This window comes from Lissotriton helveticus, chromosome 5_1 (genome assembly GCF_964261635.1).
Source record: "Lissotriton helveticus chromosome 5_1, aLisHel1.1, whole genome shotgun sequence".
NCBI classification, from domain to species: Eukaryota; Metazoa; Chordata; class Amphibia; order Caudata; family Salamandridae; genus Lissotriton; species Lissotriton helveticus.
In genome coordinates, this window is record NC_136065.1 from 305,726,972 (window position 1) to 305,746,836 (window position 19,865).

The 19,865-nt window shown below is 44.8% G+C and overlaps 1 protein-coding gene across 1 annotated transcript in view; it reads right to left on the bottom strand.

Annotated features, from left to right (window-relative positions):
• Positions 1-299: 299 nt before the first annotated feature.
• The window catches only part of CA6 (carbonic anhydrase 6), a 95,454-nt gene continuing 75,888 nt past the window's right edge, over positions 300-19,865 (bottom strand). Inside the window, exons 8-9 of the mRNA XM_078642308.1 lie at positions 3,718-3,831; positions 300-2,126 (exon numbers count right to left, since the gene is read on the bottom strand). Of these exons, the coding sequence (XP_078498434.1) occupies positions 1,513-2,126; positions 3,718-3,831 (728 nt within the window). The 3' untranslated portion in view covers positions 300-1,512. The remainder of the gene's footprint in view (positions 2,127-3,717; positions 3,832-19,865) is intronic.

A 19,865-nucleotide genomic window follows, 5' to 3' on the forward strand; every position in this document is an offset into this window, starting at 1 on the left:
CCACTGCAAAATGGATTCCAAATCCCCCAAGTTCAGAATAATGTGACTTGTTCAACACACCTTCCAAAGTCAGTTTTGTACACCACACACTAAACCATCAGCTGTTTGCAATGCTGCTGTCAACTCAGCATTTTGAGGGCATATTTATCAGGACAGGAAGAGGTGCGGACGGAGTGCATGTGGCATAAGAGTTGTCCCATTGTTCCTTGCATGAAAACAAGCTTGCATCAAAGCTTTCATTTCACAAATCAGTGCATGTTTGAACAATAAAAAGTTAAGGAAAATAACTTGAAGATAACTTGAAGGAAAATCATTTAATGTAAATATAATGCATCTAGTATCCATCTATATGTTTACATTTATTCTTTTGATTACGTTTCACATTTTCTGCTTAATAAGTACATTAAAAAAACAAATTTACGTTTCTCCAAAGTGCAAACAATCATTAAAAAACAGATTGGGACGTGCTGGCGTCTCAGCAAACTGAAATCCACAGGGCCCCCTTGAAATGTCCCAGTTTTTGTAAACTGCCCTTTTTGATGAATGGAATACGTGGGGTTTGATATGAAAGGGGCATTAATTAATACATTTAAAGAGAACAATGAATAAAGAACAGAAGAGAAAAAAACAAGGATAAAACGTAAAACGATCAACAATAATTGACAGGAATAACACCACTTTAAAACGATAAAGCAAACTAAAGTATTATAAACAAAAAAGGCAGTGGGTCCCAAAAAAGAACAATGACAAATCAGGCAGGTGAACTAAAAACGAACAAAATTAACTGGTACATAGGCAACAGAAAGAGGACCCTGCTTTTACATTCTGAGGTACATGTCTTCTTTTAAAGCTAAACGTCTGATGTTTTGATCTTTACCCTCCTACAAAAATATTTTCCACAATGTATGTCAACCGGTTAGTGCATGCCCTGTTTGCTTAAAGGATGCCGATCTAGCCTGGCTGAGTCTCAGTACCACTGACGGCTACAGCGAGAAGGACAGCTTATTGTGTTTTTTTAATTTAGGGATAACTGAGGTCCACAGAACTAGGTATGTGTGTTCAAATACAGCCTAAAACATGGCAACTCAGTGGGATACAATGATAATTAAGAAAAGCATATGTCGCAGGGCAACAAAAGGGCTCTAGCACCAAAATGTGGGTAAAAAATATAAGGTAATTCATGGACCAACCACGCATTAAACATGGAGCAACTGGGTTTGCTTTCAGACAAACATCTGACAATTTCTGGAGAAGGGGTAACTGGGACAAAAAGCAGTCAGCTTGAGGGCTGAGGGGAACCAAACAAGGAGCACAATTCTGACAAAATTGTTAAATCCTTGGTGTGTTGCTTGCAGTCTGTCCAAAAGCAAGGTCATATCGTGACATGCCAATATAGGTTCTTTCAAAACAGACAAATTCTGCATGGGAGCCCCTCTTCTGTCACCTTTGCCCTAAGGATGGTTTGTCTGTCCAGCACTCCCACCACCTCTTGAACTCAACTGCTGAAGAGCCTCACCGGCAGCTGGTATCCACCTCCAGGATCACCCCCCCAGACAAGGTCATGGGGGTCTCGCCCCAGGAGATGAGGTCCCCCTTGGTACTGGCAAGTCGACACTGGGTGAGCATCATGATATCGGCTGCACCTAGGGCATGACTCCAAAGATGAATGCGGCTCATCGAGCCCACAAATCCATTGGAGAAAATGCCAAGAAGATCATCACGGTCTTTACCAAGCACAATGACACCTCCTGACTTTACGACATAGCCCTTCTGCAGGCCTTTCTCTTTGATCATCAAGCCATTGGTCCAGAGCTCGGCAACACCAGTGGCTGAGTCCCACCGCATACAGTTATGCACCCAGTCCTCAGACTTGTGGTGCACCGGGAAGTCTATAAAGTGCCCTCCGACCCACAGACCCACATCTGAACCCACCGTCACCACTAGCTCATTGTCCCTGTGGCGAGTGCTATAGGAGAAGATGGTTTTTGTGCCTTGGTTGTTTGTCCGGACCCAAAAGCAGAGAGTGAAGGCTTTCAGGACAATGTCTTTTTGTGGCCGCAGCTCTACATAGCTCGCTGTGTGTTCAGTGGAGAAATAGAACGATGGGTAGGCCACCATCCACACCCCTAGAAGAAAGGAAGGAACAGGAGTCACTTAGACATTGATTACAGTATGTGAAAGGAGAAGGATGATGTCTCCATAAGCACCTATAAAGGACTGAGAAGTCAGCTTTTATCCATAGCCCTGTCAGGAAGAAACAGTGAGGGGAGGAGACCACTTTTATACCTGGAAAGATTGGGCATACAGAACAAAGGCACAGGAAATGAGACTCAATCCACATCTAGGAAGTAGTGTACAGGGAACAGACTCCATAGTGATCACTGAAACGCTTCACCTCCCTTCTCAGGGTCACTCACACTACATTTTCCTCCACCTAAATTATGTTTGCCATCACACCTTCTCCCACTCCCTACTGCACTTCTTCACCATCGCTCCCTCCATCACCATTCCCATAAAAGTCACTCCATCTAAAGGGGTCCTCTACAACTGTTCTCAACAGTTTATCCCCACTACACCCTCCCCCAGTGTCTCCTTGACTAGATCTTTCACCCCTTTCCCTCCACCACAAACTCTATGGACATCTCTATACACCCTTTCACCAAGACCTCATTCAACGTCCCCTGTCCAGCCTTCTCTTCCTCTCACTCATAAGTATCTCCTCTACCGCTCCCACCTACCGCCCCAAAATAAGAATGTCTGCTGTGAAAACGGACCCCGGTTACCAAGGCAATGTGAAACAATAATATGTCATATTGTAGTTTCATTTCTCCATTCACTTTCTGTCTTCTCTTTCACAAGTTCTATCATTTAATCCAACTTTTGAAATTAGGGATGGATGACAATGTTTTTGTGGTCTGTTGTCAATGTGGCTATCTTCTCCCTACTCTCTGATTCCTGCAGCAAAGTGACATACTATTATGGTTCAGGGTAAGAGCCATGATCTCACAATGGAGCTCCCCTCACTGCAGTTCTTTACTCTGTGGTTAAGTAGCACTAACCTCGCTCATTGTAGAAAATGGGAGTGGGTGGGGCTATGGGCATGTTAAGTGCCAGAATGATGCAAGCTAGGTGAGAGGCCAATTTGATTGTCCAGTGGACAATATTCCTTGTGGGAGGTTGAATCAGGCCCAGAGGTTCTACCTATCTTCAAATTCACCCACAGACGAAGTGCATGAAGCCCCAGAAGAAAAATGGCTCTGGCTAAACAAATTCAAATACCACCTCAATGCCCTCTACAACTGTAACATCTGTGTCTCCCATACCATTGTGTCACTAATTGCTGCTCCACGACTAACTGGACCAGTGTCTTCTTCACCACCACTTAGACCAAATCCCCTATACCCCAGACCATCAAAGACACCAGTGCTAATTTGCCTATTCACCACTCTCCCGCGAGTGCCAGTATTCTTCCTCATAGGACTCATGTAATGCTCCACAATGTTTACTCCAAAAATCTTTCTTCTGCCGCGTACTCTCCCCGTACCATCTGCCACCTGTCACAATAATGCCGCTTCAATCAACACAAAGTCTAATCTGCCGCTTAACCCTCAGCACCTCCTCTGTCATGAACCCCGCCCACCTGTGTCATTTTCAGACCATGTCTCAAAGTATGGGAGACCTTGGTGTGCGGGGATGTGAGGGTAACACTTTTCTTACCTCTCAGGCCATCAAGGCTCCTGCCTCCTGGTCCAATCAGTTGCCTCCTCATCTCCAGGATCTCAGACTCTATGACACCAAGTTTCATACCAATCACTTCAGGACTGCATTTTTCTAAAGATGTAAAACAAACCAATGAGAAATAAAGTCACACTTTGTAAACACAGTGAGCGCTTATAGAGTTTTCTGAGTACACTCACTTACACAGTGTTTAAAGAACATTCAGAAATGTAGAGGAGAATTAAACCATATTAGGGATGTTCTACAAAAATATTGAGTTTTTATATCAATCTGCACTTACTCAAACTGCACAATATTGATTATCAACATACAGGCAATTAGTTGTACTTTATCGTGTATGGATAGAGCAAGCTTCGCATTGCGACTTGCTCGAGTCATGAACCTCGCCCGTGTGTAATCAATTAATAAAACTTGTACGTCTTACTAATCTTTTATTTTATATTCGAACAAAGTAGAGGAAGCTTGCGTATGTGTATTTTCTAATACAACTAATCCATGTCTCTAAAACATGGCCGCCGCTTGGAAAAGTTGCTTCTGCGCATGCGTCAGTCACACTCACGTGACCTGACGTAGTTATAAGTTTGGTGGGAAAGGGTGCGCATGCGTAATACACAGCTCTCGTGAATAACGTGGTGATGCTCTTGTGAGTGTGTATATGTTGCTAACACTTAAACTGCATAGTATAATTTTATAATGATAAGTTTAAAGTACACAACCCATGATGTGTTTTTCATACCGTCACTTCTATGTTTTAATTTATTTTCGCTTACTTTTCATGTATCCTCGACTCGGAGGGGTGCTGGGCTGGGGAGTCCATCTTGGAGGGTATTTCTGCGCAGAATCTAGAAGCAGCCATTGGCATTGAACTCAGGCCAAAGAAGGTTGATGCCAGAGCCACCCTGGGAAAGAGCACCTTCACCCAGCCGAAGCATCATGATTATGTTCTATTGTAACGAAATGTGTTCTTCTCATTGTATTCTGTGCGGCTTTCTCATGGGAACCCCAATCTCGCTAGGCGGTACCCAGAGATGCAAAGTAGGCCTCCAAATAGTCTATTCCGATTGGTGTGTTACCCAGACCCTACCTTAGGACCAATCCAAATTGAGGGATTCTGACACTTTGCAACATTGGGGGGTGGTACACCGTCCCAAAACAGTATATCTACCCTGGGTTCACCTAGGGAAATTGTCCGACTTGTCTGGTTTAGCTGACCTGTCACTGACCCAACGCACTCAATAGGTGACTTGATACAGAGGAGCTGCGGAGCTCTCTGTCCGAAATTTGACCATAGACTCTGAAGGTTTTACTGAACCTTAAGTGCTGGTGAAGCACTTTGCTGGGGAATTCACTGACCCAATCGGGGTCCTGATCGATAGCTGCAGAGAGGGTGGAGCGCAGGCGTTGCTTCCGAACTGCGGGTGCTGGTCGTATCCTGGTGGTCCTGTCCTGATTCCTAATCTGAGGGTTTCCTGTCCTGTCCTGGGTGTCCATTCTGCACCTGCTGTCCATTCGAGGGGTATCCTTCCTTGAGGGTTTCCTGTCCTTAACTGACCCGTGGCCAGGGTTTGGTTTTCACACCAGTCTAGGTAAATATTGCTCTGAATCTCCTGAAACTGCACCTTTCTATTTTTCTGTCTTTTGCTTCAATAAAGACATATCTTTGCGCGTGAATTAATTTTCCATGCTTTCTCCCGCAAACATTGAATCATAAAGTCATTTGCATTTGTTTCATAACGTGTTCCTATGTTACCCTATCTGTTAGAAATTATATTTTGCATTGCAGTTTGTCATTTCCTGATATGGTCTAGAACCTCCCTACTTAAATTGTCTAAAGCACTTTTGCCTTAAAGCATAGCGTGTCTCTCTCTCTCTATAGACTCTTCTATAGTTATATAAATGTCCCGAACTCCTGTCTCATATTTTGAGATAATTCTAGAATACTAGTCCTAATCAAAGCCTATCCCATCTTTAGTGATTCATCCTAAACGTTCTAATTCCTGATCCTTTATTTTAATTGTGTCCTGGTTCCAGTAGGTTATAAATGGTTGCACTGACTTATTTGCTATTCAGCTATGTACTTTCTGTTATTCTGATTATCGATTGCTTAATTACTGTAAATTTGATGATTTCTGAATTTTAATAAATTAGATAAAGATTTTAAAACTTCCAGTTGTCCGTGGCCATTTTACAAAGGGTATTGAATGTTATTTGCTGGGTTTGTATTTTGCTGCCTTTCCTTTTACAGCTAGCTCCCTGATCCATTGTGGTCATAGGTACCCGCATCGGTGGATGGTAAGTCGGGTACTCTGAGGAATAACGAGAGGAACTCACAAATATCTGATAGCAGACCGTGAGGTCATCCGATCAATGTGTATGGTGATTTGAAATATATGGGCCCGAAGCCGGAAGTGGCGAAATTATTGGTCGGGTGACCCGCGCGCTCTATCAGTATTTTCTGGTAGCAGAGGTATGGTTAGGGAATAGTTAAAGGTTAGGTAGGACTAGTTAGGCTAGTCAAGTCGATAGCTGCTAAACATTATTGCTGCTATAAGAACGGCCATTTCGGGGGACTTGATCAATCTCTTGAGAATGCGCTGCTTTTGAAATATATGAATTGTTTGAAAATTGTTATTCTTGTTCTTATATTGTTATATGTATTAATCCATGCGTATGTAAAACGTTTTGTTAAGTGTTGTCGGAACTCCCCGGGGAAATTGAATGGCAAGTGGTGAATAGAATCCATTGCCTTGAGGTCGCAGGCTCAAGGAAAGTTAGGTGCAGGTTAGGTAGAACCAGAAGCACTAACTAGGGTTTTCTGAATACATGTGTGAATAAATGTTAGTAACGAGGTTCATTGGCAAAATTCCCATAGTGGCGTAACCTAATAAGGGTCACATCGGAAGAGTAGCAGGTTCATCGGAGCTTGGGTGAAAGCAAAGGGGTCCGCTGGGAAACCTTAGACTCGGATATATCCCGGAAAGAGTGGATGGGTCTAGGGAAGTAACAGGTTCACTGATGCTAGAGTGAAGGGTGGGCGGAAGAGATCTACCCGTAGTGTGTGAAAAGTAAATGGAAGTAGTTTACTTGCAGTAAAACAACTCTTTCCTGTCTAGACACTTGAGCACTGTGGCAAATGTGTATTCGTTGTAAAATAACCAAGTACTAAACACTTTAGAAAGAAAGAAAGTTTTCGTTACCTTGTGAAGGGAGGGAGTCAGTCGCGAAGCGTCTCTGACGTCACTCCGTGCCGCGCTGAGATTGGTAGAAACAGCGGGCAGGTAGCGGGGCTGGAATTGTGAAGGAGGGGTGAGCGCCGAAGCGTGAGAACTGTCTCACGAAAAGGCCGCGCACCCATTGGCCAAAAATATTTGAACTCGTGCACCCCATTGGTCGCACGGAATTGCAAGGCGCATTCTGATTAGAGGTAATTTTGTAAATAAAGTAAGCGTAGAAATCGTATGTGGCACTCGTATACTCCAGAGACTAGACCCGATCCAAGAAACCTAGGGTTTGAAAGGGATCAGTGGAAGGCTAATAGATACGGCATTATGTACGGAAATAAGCGAAAATTGTCCCTTGTAAATAAGGTAAAGAATTACTTCAAAAAGGACAAGCCGATTCAAACTAGAGAGGGCATTGTTATTCCTCCACCAAATACTCCCGCCTCTTTCATGATGTTCGACAGAGGGTACAATACATGTGTATGGTTAGAAAATTGGGCGAAATACACACAAGATGACGGAATAATGGCCTTTCCGTTAGAAGGTACCTTTAATGGTAGGATCTTGTTCAATTTAAGAACCCGAATGAATGAATTACATCCCAGACCGAGACTAACGCAGTATGAGGCATTAGAGGAATGGGAGATTGAGGCTTTCCAAAGAGAAAAGCCCCGAATGGACAAAGGGCTGACAAAGTATTACCCAAAACTGAAACAAGAATCACGAGACAAAAAGATGAAACAGTGGAGACAGAGCATGATTGTTGAGGGTCTGTTTCCCATGATGCCAGCAGAAGATCCTCCTGGGGGGGGGAAAAGGACGGAGAAGTCCAAGCACTGGGGGCCCCTAGGAGAATCAGATGACGAGTTATTAGATGACATATGCATGAGAAGTCCGCCTCCTTATAATGAGGGACACCGACCTTCGAGTGCAGGAGATATTCCCCGGAGACCCCTACAAAGGGAAGAGGTCAGGTCCGCAAGTGTAGGAGGGGATTATCTAATTCCTCCTTATACTGAGAATCTAGGACCCGTAGAAACCAGAAGTATTTACCCCAGGAGACCTGTAGGTGGGGAAATGGGATATTCACAGGAAGGAGATTTTTGCCCTCGTCCCCCTTACGGAGGTGAGGTGGGGTCCTTAAGTACAGGAATGCCATTATTACAGCCCCGGGATGAGGAAGATCCGAGAATCCTAGGCACAGGAAGTTTGTTTCAGAAACCTAATTATGGTGGAGGGCCGAGTGAGACACATCCCACTGCCCCGAGTTATGCTCCTATTCTGACCCCGCAGGTGTTACATGGAAACACTTTGGACAGGTTATTAGAAGAGAAAGAGCGAGAAGCGCTAGGAAATCAGAGAGCTGAAATAATACGGAAAATGTCACAACTGAATGCAAGTCCTGAAGCTTTAACGATCTCAGTAACTATCGGACCGGTGGTTCCGTTGTACGGGGACCGTCAAGGAAGTCCGAAAACTCCAGTAATTACTCCTGTCATTGCACCGACCAGACCAGAACCATTAATTGTAGATGACCAGACAAGTGAGTGCGAGTCGGAGGTCTCGCTGCTAGATCTGCCCGTTAGAAATACAGGAAAAAGGATCCAGAAAAGACACAATCCTTTTAATGCGAGGGAAATTCAAATGGAATCGACCTCAGGTACGAAGAGTGTCACATTGGTGACTCCTGAAGAAATCGAAAGATGGAGTCAAGAATTTGAAAAACAAGCGTCCCCAACGAAACCTTTAGATCTCTGTCATTGGTCATTGGGTGTAATTTGATTAAAAAATGCACTCGTGTTTTTAAGGATTGTAAATATTTTAAATAGGAGCTTTTTAGCAGCCCCACCTAGAACGAGACTTACATCGCCCCAGGGCCCCCTCTCGTGTCTGGCAGCGCCACTGTTGCTAGGCGCCAGGCACCACTCCACAATCTTCAGGCGCCATCTTGGCCTGGGGAAGGATCGCGGGTCAGATCTCCGCCCCTCCGCCCTCCGAGGAGATTTAAAGCCTGACATCAACACCCCTCGTGGTATTTGTATTGAATGCTCACTCACCCTTGAGGCGGAAGCCGGGGGTTCTTCGCGCTCTCTTGCGCGCTGTTCATTTATTGAAGGTCATTGCTGTCATTGGGTGTAATTTGATTAAAAAATGCACTCGTGTTTTTAAGGATTGTAAATATTTTAAATAGGAGCTTTTTAGCAGCCCCACCTAGAACGAGACTTACATCGCCCCAGGGCCCCCTCTCGTGTCTGGCAGCGCCACTGTTGCTAGGCGCCAGGCACCACTCCACAATCTTCAGGCGCCATCTTGGCCTGGGGAAGGATCGCGGGTCAGATCTCCGCCCCTCCGCCCTCCGAGGAGATTTAAAGCCTGACATCAACACCCCTCGTGGTATTTGTATTGAATGCTCACTCACCCTTGAGGCGGAAGCCGGGGGTTCTTCGCGCTCTCTTGCGCGCTGTTCATTTATTGAAGGTCATTGCTGTCATTGGGTGTAATTTGATTAAAAAATGCACTCGTGTTTTTAAGGATTGTAAATATTTTAAATAGGAGCTTTTTAGCAGCCCCACCTAGAACGAGACTTACATCGCCCCAGGGCCCCCTCTCGTGTCTGGCAGCGCCACTGTTGCTAGGCGCCAGGCACCACTCCACAATCTTCAGGCGCCATCTTGGCCTGGGGAAGGATCGCGGGTCAGATCTCCGCCCCTCCACCCTCCTCCCTCTCTCTTGGATGGATAAAAACAGACCACCTTCCCGTCCGCGCAGCGGGCGGGCGCAGCGGGCGCGCCGGCGGCGCGCCGAAGGCGCGCCAAAGGCAAGCCCGTCTGCGCCCGTCCGCGCCGGACACGGGCCTAGGGCCACCCCCCCTGGCCATAGTGTTTGCGTAAACACAGTATCCTACCCACGCTCTGCGTTGATCGACCTTCGCCCACAAGCCACTGAAAAATGCATAAGGCACAGCCCAGACTTTATATCATCTAAAACTGTATTGGATTGTAATCACTGCCAAATGTCCATTCCCCTATTAAATAAAAGAGCTAGTAGCGAAAATTCCATCCAGGTAAATCAAGTGTTTACGATAGCCCTCATTAATGTACGCTCATTAGCCAAACATAGGCAAGAAGTAGCCGATGTACTTATTGATAGGAACATAGATGTAATGTTCCTGACAGAAACTTGGCTGGACAAAGCCTCTGACCCGGACCTCGTCATAGCCGTTCCACAAGGTTTCAAGTCTTACAGATTAGATAGAATTGGTAAGAGAGGCGGTGGGGTTGCCATAATCGCCCGTGACTCTTTTAGAATTCGTACTACTGTCATTCCTTCAACGGCATGTGAGGCGCTTCAATTCGATATCTATCTGTCCCCTTCACACAATTTTAAAGGTGTATTACTATACAGAAGACCAGAATCACGGTCGGAATTCCTCACAGAAATACTCACTATCCTAGAAACTACAGCTATGGATAAATCTGTGACTCTGTTAGGTGATTTTAATTTCCATTTGGAATGTAGCGAAGATAAGGAGACTACCTCATTGCTATCTGAAATGGAGATCTTTGGCCTAGTTCAGTTGGTGAAAGGACCTACTCATAACGCAGGTCATACCTTAGATGGTATTTTCACCAACTTGGAGAATATACTAGTGACTGATGTCCTACCAATGACGTGGACTGATCATCACTTGGTACTGGCCACAATATTAATGAATAAAATACCCATAGCCACTTTGCTCCCCCCCAAACATGATATGTTTAAAGTCTGGAAAGACGTTAATATTCCCAGTCTTCAGGAGGCGTTACAGAACTCTACACCCACATGGGCTACTGATCCAGAAACTGCTACTAATCAATATCATATATGGGTCAGCCAGGCGGCCAACAAACTGGTACCTGAAAAAAGAATGTCCAGGAATAGAAGATCCCCCTCAGCACCATGGTACACGGAGGAACTAAAAAAACTAAAACAGCAATGCAGAAACAAAGAAAGAATTTGGAGGAAAAAGTATGAGAACGAGGATAAGATAGTGTACAAGGGACTGCTAACCCAATATAAACTATTGATCACAGAGACAAAAAAGAAATTCTACACTGAGCAAATTGAAAGCGCAAAAAACTCGAATAAAAAGTTGTTTGAAATAACTAAACAGCTTGCGGGAAGTGTCCCAGACCTTAACCCCCCGTGCTCACAAGATTTCTGTGATTCATTGGCGTCATTCTTTTTTAGCAAAGTGAATGACATATTTTCAGCCTTCAACCTAGCCGATAACCAATGCCTTGAAAAAATAAATACCCCATCCCCAAGTATAAATTTTTCCTGTTTTGCAGAGGTTACGGAAGTTCATATTCAGGACATTATTAAAACAATTAAATCTGGATCAGCCCTGGATCCATGTCCCTCAAACACCCTCCGTTCAATACTGGATACGGTTATCCCAGCCATTACCCAAATAATTAACCGCATGTTCCGCACAGGCGTCTTCCCAAACCAGTTAAAAAAAACTTTACTCAAACCCCTTTTGAAAAAACCTGGCTTGGACAAAGCAGAACTTAAAAACTATCGGCCTATAGCGAATTTACCTTTCCTTGCTAAAATAGTGGAAAAAACTATGAATACTCAACTTACGGAATTCATCGAGCAATACCACCTGCTCGATGAAACACAATTTGGATTCCGTAAATATCATGGAACGGAAACAGCACTCATCAAAGCTGCAGATGACATTCGACTCATCAGAGACCAAGGTGGCACTGCACTGTTGGTACTCTTAGATTTATCTGCTGCTTTCGACACGGTTGACCATAAAATCCTGGTCAACCGTGTCGAAAAGATGGGTGTACAAGGCCTAGCAAAAGATCTGCTAGCGTCTTTTCTAGCAGAGAGATCCCAGGCAGTTATACTGGACCAGTTTGAATCCGCTGAGTTATCGCTGCCATGTGGGGTGCCTCAAGGTTCATCCCTTAGTCCGACACTATTCAATATATATGTGTCGGACCTCGCTAATACCATCAAAGCGCACGGGATGAACCTTACCTCATATGCGGATGATACACAGCTGATACTGGCTGTCAGGAACAATGGGGAAACAGTGGCGGAAAATTTCAAGACAGGTATGCTGGCCATTGGAAAATGGATGTCAGCAAACTGTCTGAAATTAAATTCTGATAAAACTGAGGTGGTCACTTTTGGCCACCTCAGTCCTAGCTGGTCCCCAACCTGGTGGCCATCATCTTTTGGAGCCGTACCCAAACCAGTTACGAAAGTAAGAAATTTGGGTGTCATCTTCGATGACAAGCTAAATTTTCTGGCTCATGCTAATCAGACGGCCTCTACGGCGTTTTACAAACTACGTCTGGTTAGGAAGATTCTTCCTTTTCTTCCTACTAATGTGGGAAAGACACTGGTCAGCGCTCTGGTATTGTCAGCACTGGACTATTGCAATGGCTTGTTTGCAAACGCACAAGTCAGGATAATAAAGAAATTGCAAACAATCCAGAATGCGGCAGCCAGACTTCTCCTGAACATTCCTAAATTTAAGCCAATACAAGAATCCCTGAGGAGTCTTCATTGGCTCCCGGTCAGGAACCGAATTAAATTTAAAACACTTTGTATCGTCTACAAGGCTTTACATCAACAAGCACCTCAATTCCTGCGCGACCATCTTGTCCCATACATTCCCACTCGAATGCTACGATCAGCAGGACAGAATGACTTGGCAGTGCCTCGGACTAGGCTGGTCAACTGGGGAGACAGACGTTTCCTAGTTGCCGCCCCAAGATTGTGGAATTCTCTCCCACAAATCATAAGATCATGTCCGAACTTAATGTCCTTCAGGAAGAAACTGAAAACCTGGCTGTTTAACCTCTGAAAAACATCCTCAGTATCAAACAAGTGAGTAATACAATACAGCGCCGAGACGCCTGCGGGCAATTGTTCGCGCTTAATAAATTCTAAAAATAAATAAATAAATAAATACAAGCTGAGAATAGAAATAGAGGAGTTGATGGCAGGAAACGTAGGATTAGACAGATTAAATACCTACTCTGAAGACGAAATGCTGTTTATCTGCAAGAGTCTCACCCGAAATACCCGAGTACTTCATGAAAAACTGACAGATACTGCTGCTAGCATGGGAATAGATATTTCGAGATCGAAACCTCTGCAGAAACCATATAGGGCAGATTTCTCAGACAAGGATTTGGAAAACTTGAATGTTTCAGGGAAAAAAGCACAGGTCAAGGAACTATTGACCGTATTGCAAAAATGGGGAGATGTGGAAAGGTGGAAAGCCCGATGGGTCAAGAAAAAGGATGAGGCCAGGTCTAGGCAGGCAACTCCCGAATTCGCTCTAAGAGAAGCTGACAAGCCAGAACAGTTATGCCCTATGCGCGAAGTACCAGGTGGAAAATATGTGCACGTTCCATGGTCCAGACAGGATATTGTGTCCTTTACTAACGATTTCCCGAAATTGCGCGAAAAACCAGTCGACTGGTACAGGCAGGTGGAAAGGTTCGTAAAGGTGCAAAAATGCTTGTGGAAAGACCTGGATGGGTTTTTCGACATAGTGGTCCCGGTAGATCTGTGGACCGAGTGTAAAATAGCCATAGCTTGGCCTAGTGAGGAATACCCGAGAGATGACAAAACAGGGGAACCATCGAAAGAAGTGATGAGAAAATATGAACAAGTAATTCAGCATCTGAAACTAAAAGTGCCAGCAAAGGAAACTGATTGGACCAAAATAGATAGAACCACGCAGGAAAGAGACGAGACAGTGCACTCCTTTTATGAAAGGCTGTTGCAGGTGTTCAAAACATACAGTGGTATAGATAACATCGAGATGAAGGATATGACACATTTTATTTACAGGTTTGTAAATGGTTTAAGACCCGAAATTTGTCAGTGGATAAAAGATAACAAAATCTGTTGGCATACTAAAAAGATGGATGAGGTCCTACGGTACGCAAAGTACTGTGAGGACGAGATGGCAGAAAAGAAAAAGGCTCTTAAGGAGAAGGTTATGTGGGCTCAAGTGAAGCTCGCAGAACAGCAGGAAAAACAATCGAATAAAATGGCCAAAACTACTCAGAATCCAGGTCCTGGGGGTGGGGGAGGAGGAAAGCCCCGGCCCAAAATGAGCAGGGAGGAGGCTAAGAAGAAATTTCCCTGCCACCAGTGCGGAGAAATTGGACACTGGCGAGACGAGTGTCCCTATTTGCAGGATGATAACTCCCAAACACCTGATTTAACTCCACAGACGCAGAATGAAAGACCAAGAAAGACCCAACAACAGGTAAAAACGATTCAGTTGCCCCGAGCACCAAAGCAAGTGTTTAAGGGAAAATCCACACAGGGTGAGGACGTAGAAGTCTGGGGGAGCAATGAGAACAGAAATGCAGCAACTTCGCAGTATTTACTAAATGATACCTTCTTTTGTGATGACCAGTACTGACGGGGCCTGAGAGGGGAGGACGAGGAGTGCGTGCTTGGCGCTTCCTTGCCGGTAGACCAGTCAGGGCCATACATTGAAGGAAAGGTTGACGGAAATGATGTCACTTTTCTATTGGACACTGGCGCTACCCGTTCTACTGTGAGAACAGTGGACGTTCCAAACCTACCCCTCTCGGGAGAAGCAATCCAAGTAGTGGGGGTATCTAATCAACTGATTAGTACTCCTGTTACCGAGCCCATGGAGATCTCAATTGGAAACTTTAAAGAAATGCATAGATTTGTCGTTTGTGACACCAGTCCAGTGAACTTACTGGGACATGATTTGCTGTGCAAAATGAACTGTACCATCTTTTGCACACCAAAGGGTGTTGAAATTCAGACCCCAGATGAAGATGGCATTTATAAATTAATGTTAATAAGACCTGACTCAGAAATTAAACAAATGACTATGCAGGATTTGCCCAAAGAACTCCAAGAAACAGTGAAGCCAGAGGTATGGGACTTTACCGGGAAAGATGTAGGGTTAATGAAAAACGTAGACCCCATACAGATAGCCATAAAAGACAATGCAGTATACCCTAATACTAAACCCTACAGAATGAATGCAGAAGTGAGAACAGGTGTTGCCCTGGAAATACAGAAACTGCTAGAAGGAAACATCATACAGGAAGTAATGAGTAGCCCATGCAACTCACCGATTATGGGCATCAAAAAGCCTAGTGGCAAGTACAGAGTAGTGCAGGACCTAAGAAAGGTAAACAAAATAGTGGTTCCTTGCTGCCCTATTGTCCCGAACCCAGCAGTGATTCTGTACCAGATTCCCTGGGATGCTGAGTGGTTCACTGTGATAGACCTATGTCATGCATTCTTTTCCATTCCCTTGCATCCAGACAGCAAATTTCTTTTCTCATTTGCTTTCAACAGTCACGTGTATGTCTGGAATAGAGTCCCCCAGGGGTACACAGAGAGCCCCTCTATCTTTAATCAGATCTTGAAAAAATGCTTGGAAACTTTGGTCTTACCTGGAAATTCTGTCTTGGTGCAATACATTGACGACCTCTTGGTGGCGTCCAAAAGTCATAAGGACTGTGTGATTGACACCATTGCCCTACTGAATCACCTGAGTGAGAAGGGACATAAAGTGGCCCCTGAAAAATTACAGTTCTGTGCAAAATCAGTAAAATATCTGGGGCACCAGATAGAGAAAGGCATCAGGAAAGTAACGTCAGAAAGAGTGAGAATAATTCAAAAGATGCAGTTACCCCGTACTCAGAAAGAAATCAGAATGTTCCTTGGGGTGATAGGATACTGCAGGCAATGGATTCTGGGATTTGCAGTTCTAGCTAGGCCTTTGATAAAAATGACCAAGAGAGGAACACCGGATGTTGTAGAATGGGATGATGAAAGCTTAACAGCCTTCACAAAATTGCGAGATTGTCTGTGTACAGCCCCTGCATTAGGAATGCCAGACTATTCCAAGGAATTTGCCCTGTTCTGTGACACTCGCGATAATTGCGCGTTGTCAGTCCTAACCCAAGAGCATGGCACAACCAGGAGGCCAGTGGCATATTTCTCTGCCACCCTGGATCCAGTGGCAGCTGGATTACCAGGATGTCTGAAAGCAGTAGCTGCTACCTGCACAAGTCTAGAACAGAGTGAATCCATTGTCATGGGACATCCTGTAACTGTGTATGTTCCACATGGAGTGGTGATTTTGCTAACTAGAACGAAAACTCAGTATCTCACCCCTAGTCGACTGACTAAATACGAGAGGATTCTCGTGGGTGCTGCAAATATAACAATTGTCAGGTGTAACATTGTGAATCCCGCCACTCTGCTTCCCAACTCAATGGATATGGAAGATGGGGAGGAAGATGAGCATAACTGCATTGATTTAACAGAATTTTGCACAAAACCACGCCCAGACATTAAAGAAACACCTTTGCCTAAACATGACATGGAATTGTTTGTGGATGGTTCATGCCTAAGACATGAACAAGGAGGCCTGAGTGCTGCCTATGCGGTAGTCTCCTTAACCAAAATTGTAGAAGCCGGTTATTTATTTGAAGTAAAGTCTGCACAAGTAGCCGAATTGATCGCTATGATAAAAGCTTGCAAATTGGGGAAAAACGTACGCCTAACAGTGTATACTGACAGTCAGTACTGTTTTGGAGTTGTGCATGACTTTGGCCAATTATGGCTACAGAGGGAGTTCCTGACTTCATCAGGTACCCCTATTCGAAATGGAAAAGTTGTTCAAGACCTTTTAGAGGCAATCCAATTACCAAAAGAATTGGCAGTGGTCAAGTGTGTTGCACATAAGAAGGACTTTGACCCTGTATCATTGGGAAATGATTTCGCTGATCGAGTGGCACAATTATGTGCCAGGGATCGATTGATCATAAATCCAAAACGGGGGGGCCCGGAACCAGCTGCCAACTTCGAGTGTTTGAAGAAGTGCCTACATGGGATGAAGTGAGAGAATGGCAGCAGGCGACACCCTGGCAAGAGAGAGAGAAGTGGAAGGAAGAAGGGTGTAGACCAAGACGTGAGGATGGTGTCATCTTGGGCCCAAATGGTATGCCTGTGTTACCCAGACACTTGCTTGGCACAATGGCGAGATTGATACATGAGGGATCACACATTGGTAGGGACGCCATGATTCTGGTATTCCAACAGACTTGGTACAGCAAAAAGTTCAGGAAAGTAGCAGAGTCCCTCTGCCAGAGGTGCCTGTCATGTCAACAGATGAATCCAGGCAAGAGAACAATGGTGGAACTAGGGAAATTGGGAGGTCAGGGGGTCCCTTTGTGAGAATACAGGTTGATTTCATCACCATGCCACGTTGTGAGGGGAAACGTTATGTCCTAGTCATTGTCTGCCTATTTTCAAAGTGGGTGGAAGCTTACCCTACTCCCCAAAGTGACGCACTGACAGTAGCAAAGTGTTTACTAAAAGAACTGATACCTAGATTCGGGGTTCCAGTCACTACTGGAAGAGGTGTGGCGCCGCGGCCAGGGCGACTGACGCTGGAATCTGGGGATCACGGTTCGATCCCCGGCTCCGGCGGCAGGTTAGCTCAGCACCATGTGACTCTGGGCAATAGCTTGCTTAATCTTCCCGACGGCCCCCAGCGCCTAGAGACCCTAACGGGTGATTGTGCGCTTTACAAATGTGGATTATTATTATTATTATTATTATTGAATCAGATAGAGGCCGACATTTTCAGAATGATGTGATCGACCAACTCTGTAAGGCATTTGGGATCTCGCAAAAACTCCACTGTGCATATCATCCAGAGGCTTCTGGAGTAGTGGAACAAATAAACGGGACTATCAAAACAAGACTAGCGAAATTGTGTGATGCATCTGGCATGACCTGGGTAAAGGCCCTGCCTCTGGTTCTGATGGGACTACGAAGTATTCCAGACCGGAAGACAGGCCTGAGCCCACATGAAATCCTGATGGGAAGAGTGATGAGACAAGCGTGGGTACCAGGAAGCAAACTGTTGAGTATTACTGATGATTTGGTGCTTGAATACTGCAAGAGATTAGGTGACCAAGTACGTTATATCTCTCGCCAGATCGGAGAAGACGCCGTCACCAATCCAACGACTCCTCTCCACAAACTGGTTCCAGGGGACTGGGTCAAAATAAAGAAGCATACTCGGTCGAGCTGCCTGGAACCAAGGTGAGGACAGAAGCGCCAAGTAATCCTGGTGATGACCACAGCAGTGAAGTGTGCAGGTATTCCCCATTGGATCCACGCCAGCCACACCCAGAAGGTACTACCTGACGAGGAGCCTGGAGAAGAAGGCCGTCCAGCAGAGGGGCCTGCAGAAGTAAGACCAGAAACAACTGACAACGTACAGCCCAGTACCAGTCAAGCTGAGGGGTCCGCAGACGTTGGTCCAGGAGTAGTTGATGACGAACTACCAAGAGTCCAGCCTGCGGAGGGGTTCCCAGAAGTTGGTCCAGAAGTAGCTGATGACGAGCTGCCGAGCATATGGCCAGATGAGTGGATACCCTTGATTGACCTCACCGAAGACCCCATCAGAACAAGAGAGCGAATTTTGGAAGGTAGAGAGTGGAATAGAGAGGAAAAGCAAGGCACAGGCGAAGAACCTCAGACTATTGAGATTCACATCAAACCTGAGGAAGGAGATGGTCAGACAGGGACTGAGCAAGTAATTGATACACCTCCACTGACTCCTGATGTCGAAAAGGAACAGACTAGACATAGTGTAATAGTTCAAGCAGAAGAAAATCAAGGGATCGAAGTGCTCGAACAGGATCAGACAGGGTTAGAAGAACGTGTTCAGGAAACAGAAACAGAGACATTTGAAAAGCAAAAGCAAAACTCTCCTGAACAAGGCCAGTTTAGTAACCAGGCAGAAGAAATAGATACGAGCCCTGGAACTAGTCAGATAGGAAGGGAAGAAAAAGAAGCGGCATTGCCACAAGCAAATGAAATTAAAAGGGCAATAAAAGAAAACGAAATCCCAGTACCAACTAAAAGGCTTAAGAAAAGAAAGCACATTGAGCCTGGATTCATAAAGAAATTGAGACTGAGGATAAAAACGGTAGAAGAAAAACGTGCAGAAGAAAGGAGAAGTTCTCGCATAGCAGAACAACCAGAAGACACTTCCAAAAGAAGGAGCGATCGAATAAAAAGACAAAACAAAAAGTACAAGTCTCCTGAATGGACGCTCGTTTTGGAAGAATTTGAGGATCTTGATATAACTGACGAAAGCGACGGAGAGCCAGTCGCTGAGTACTCTGCCGAAGAAGAAGACGAGCCACCGTGAATTTGCACAAAGTAAGCTACTGGTGCAAAGAAAAAAGAGGGGTCGAGAAACTTCTTCTGAGCCAAAATGTCTGATTCAAACGTGAGTGGTAGACCTAGTCGCAGTTGTTGCAAAACATGCTGCAAGGTATGTGTATGTAGTATAATTATAGTAATATTAGTTTGGATAGGACTAACAGTTTTCATTCCTTTTGCGGTGAGCAAAAATACTAATATTGACCCTACTCAGATTACCGACACTGAAGAACTGACAACACGAAGTGTAGAAAGACATGAAAAAGCACTCAGACAGACAAAACGAGACTTAGAAGCATCAGATGAGGAAGGACTACATTACCACGGAGTTAGAAACAAGACACATTTAAATGTTTTCGCAAACTTGTTAATACACTATGTAGAAACTATGGAAATTGAAGATTGCTATGTCTGCATGAAGCTACCTACCTCTGTGGCTGAAGGCGTGACATACCATCACTTGCCCCTGACATACGGAATATCCTGTAGTATTTTAGCAAGTTTATTTTACAAAAGAGGACCGTTACAGTACTATTACTCTAACAATGACGTGATCTTTTCTGAACTTCCTATACGTGGGAACCTGAATCCTGTACATACCAAAAGTGACGTTACTCGCTATATGGGCGAATA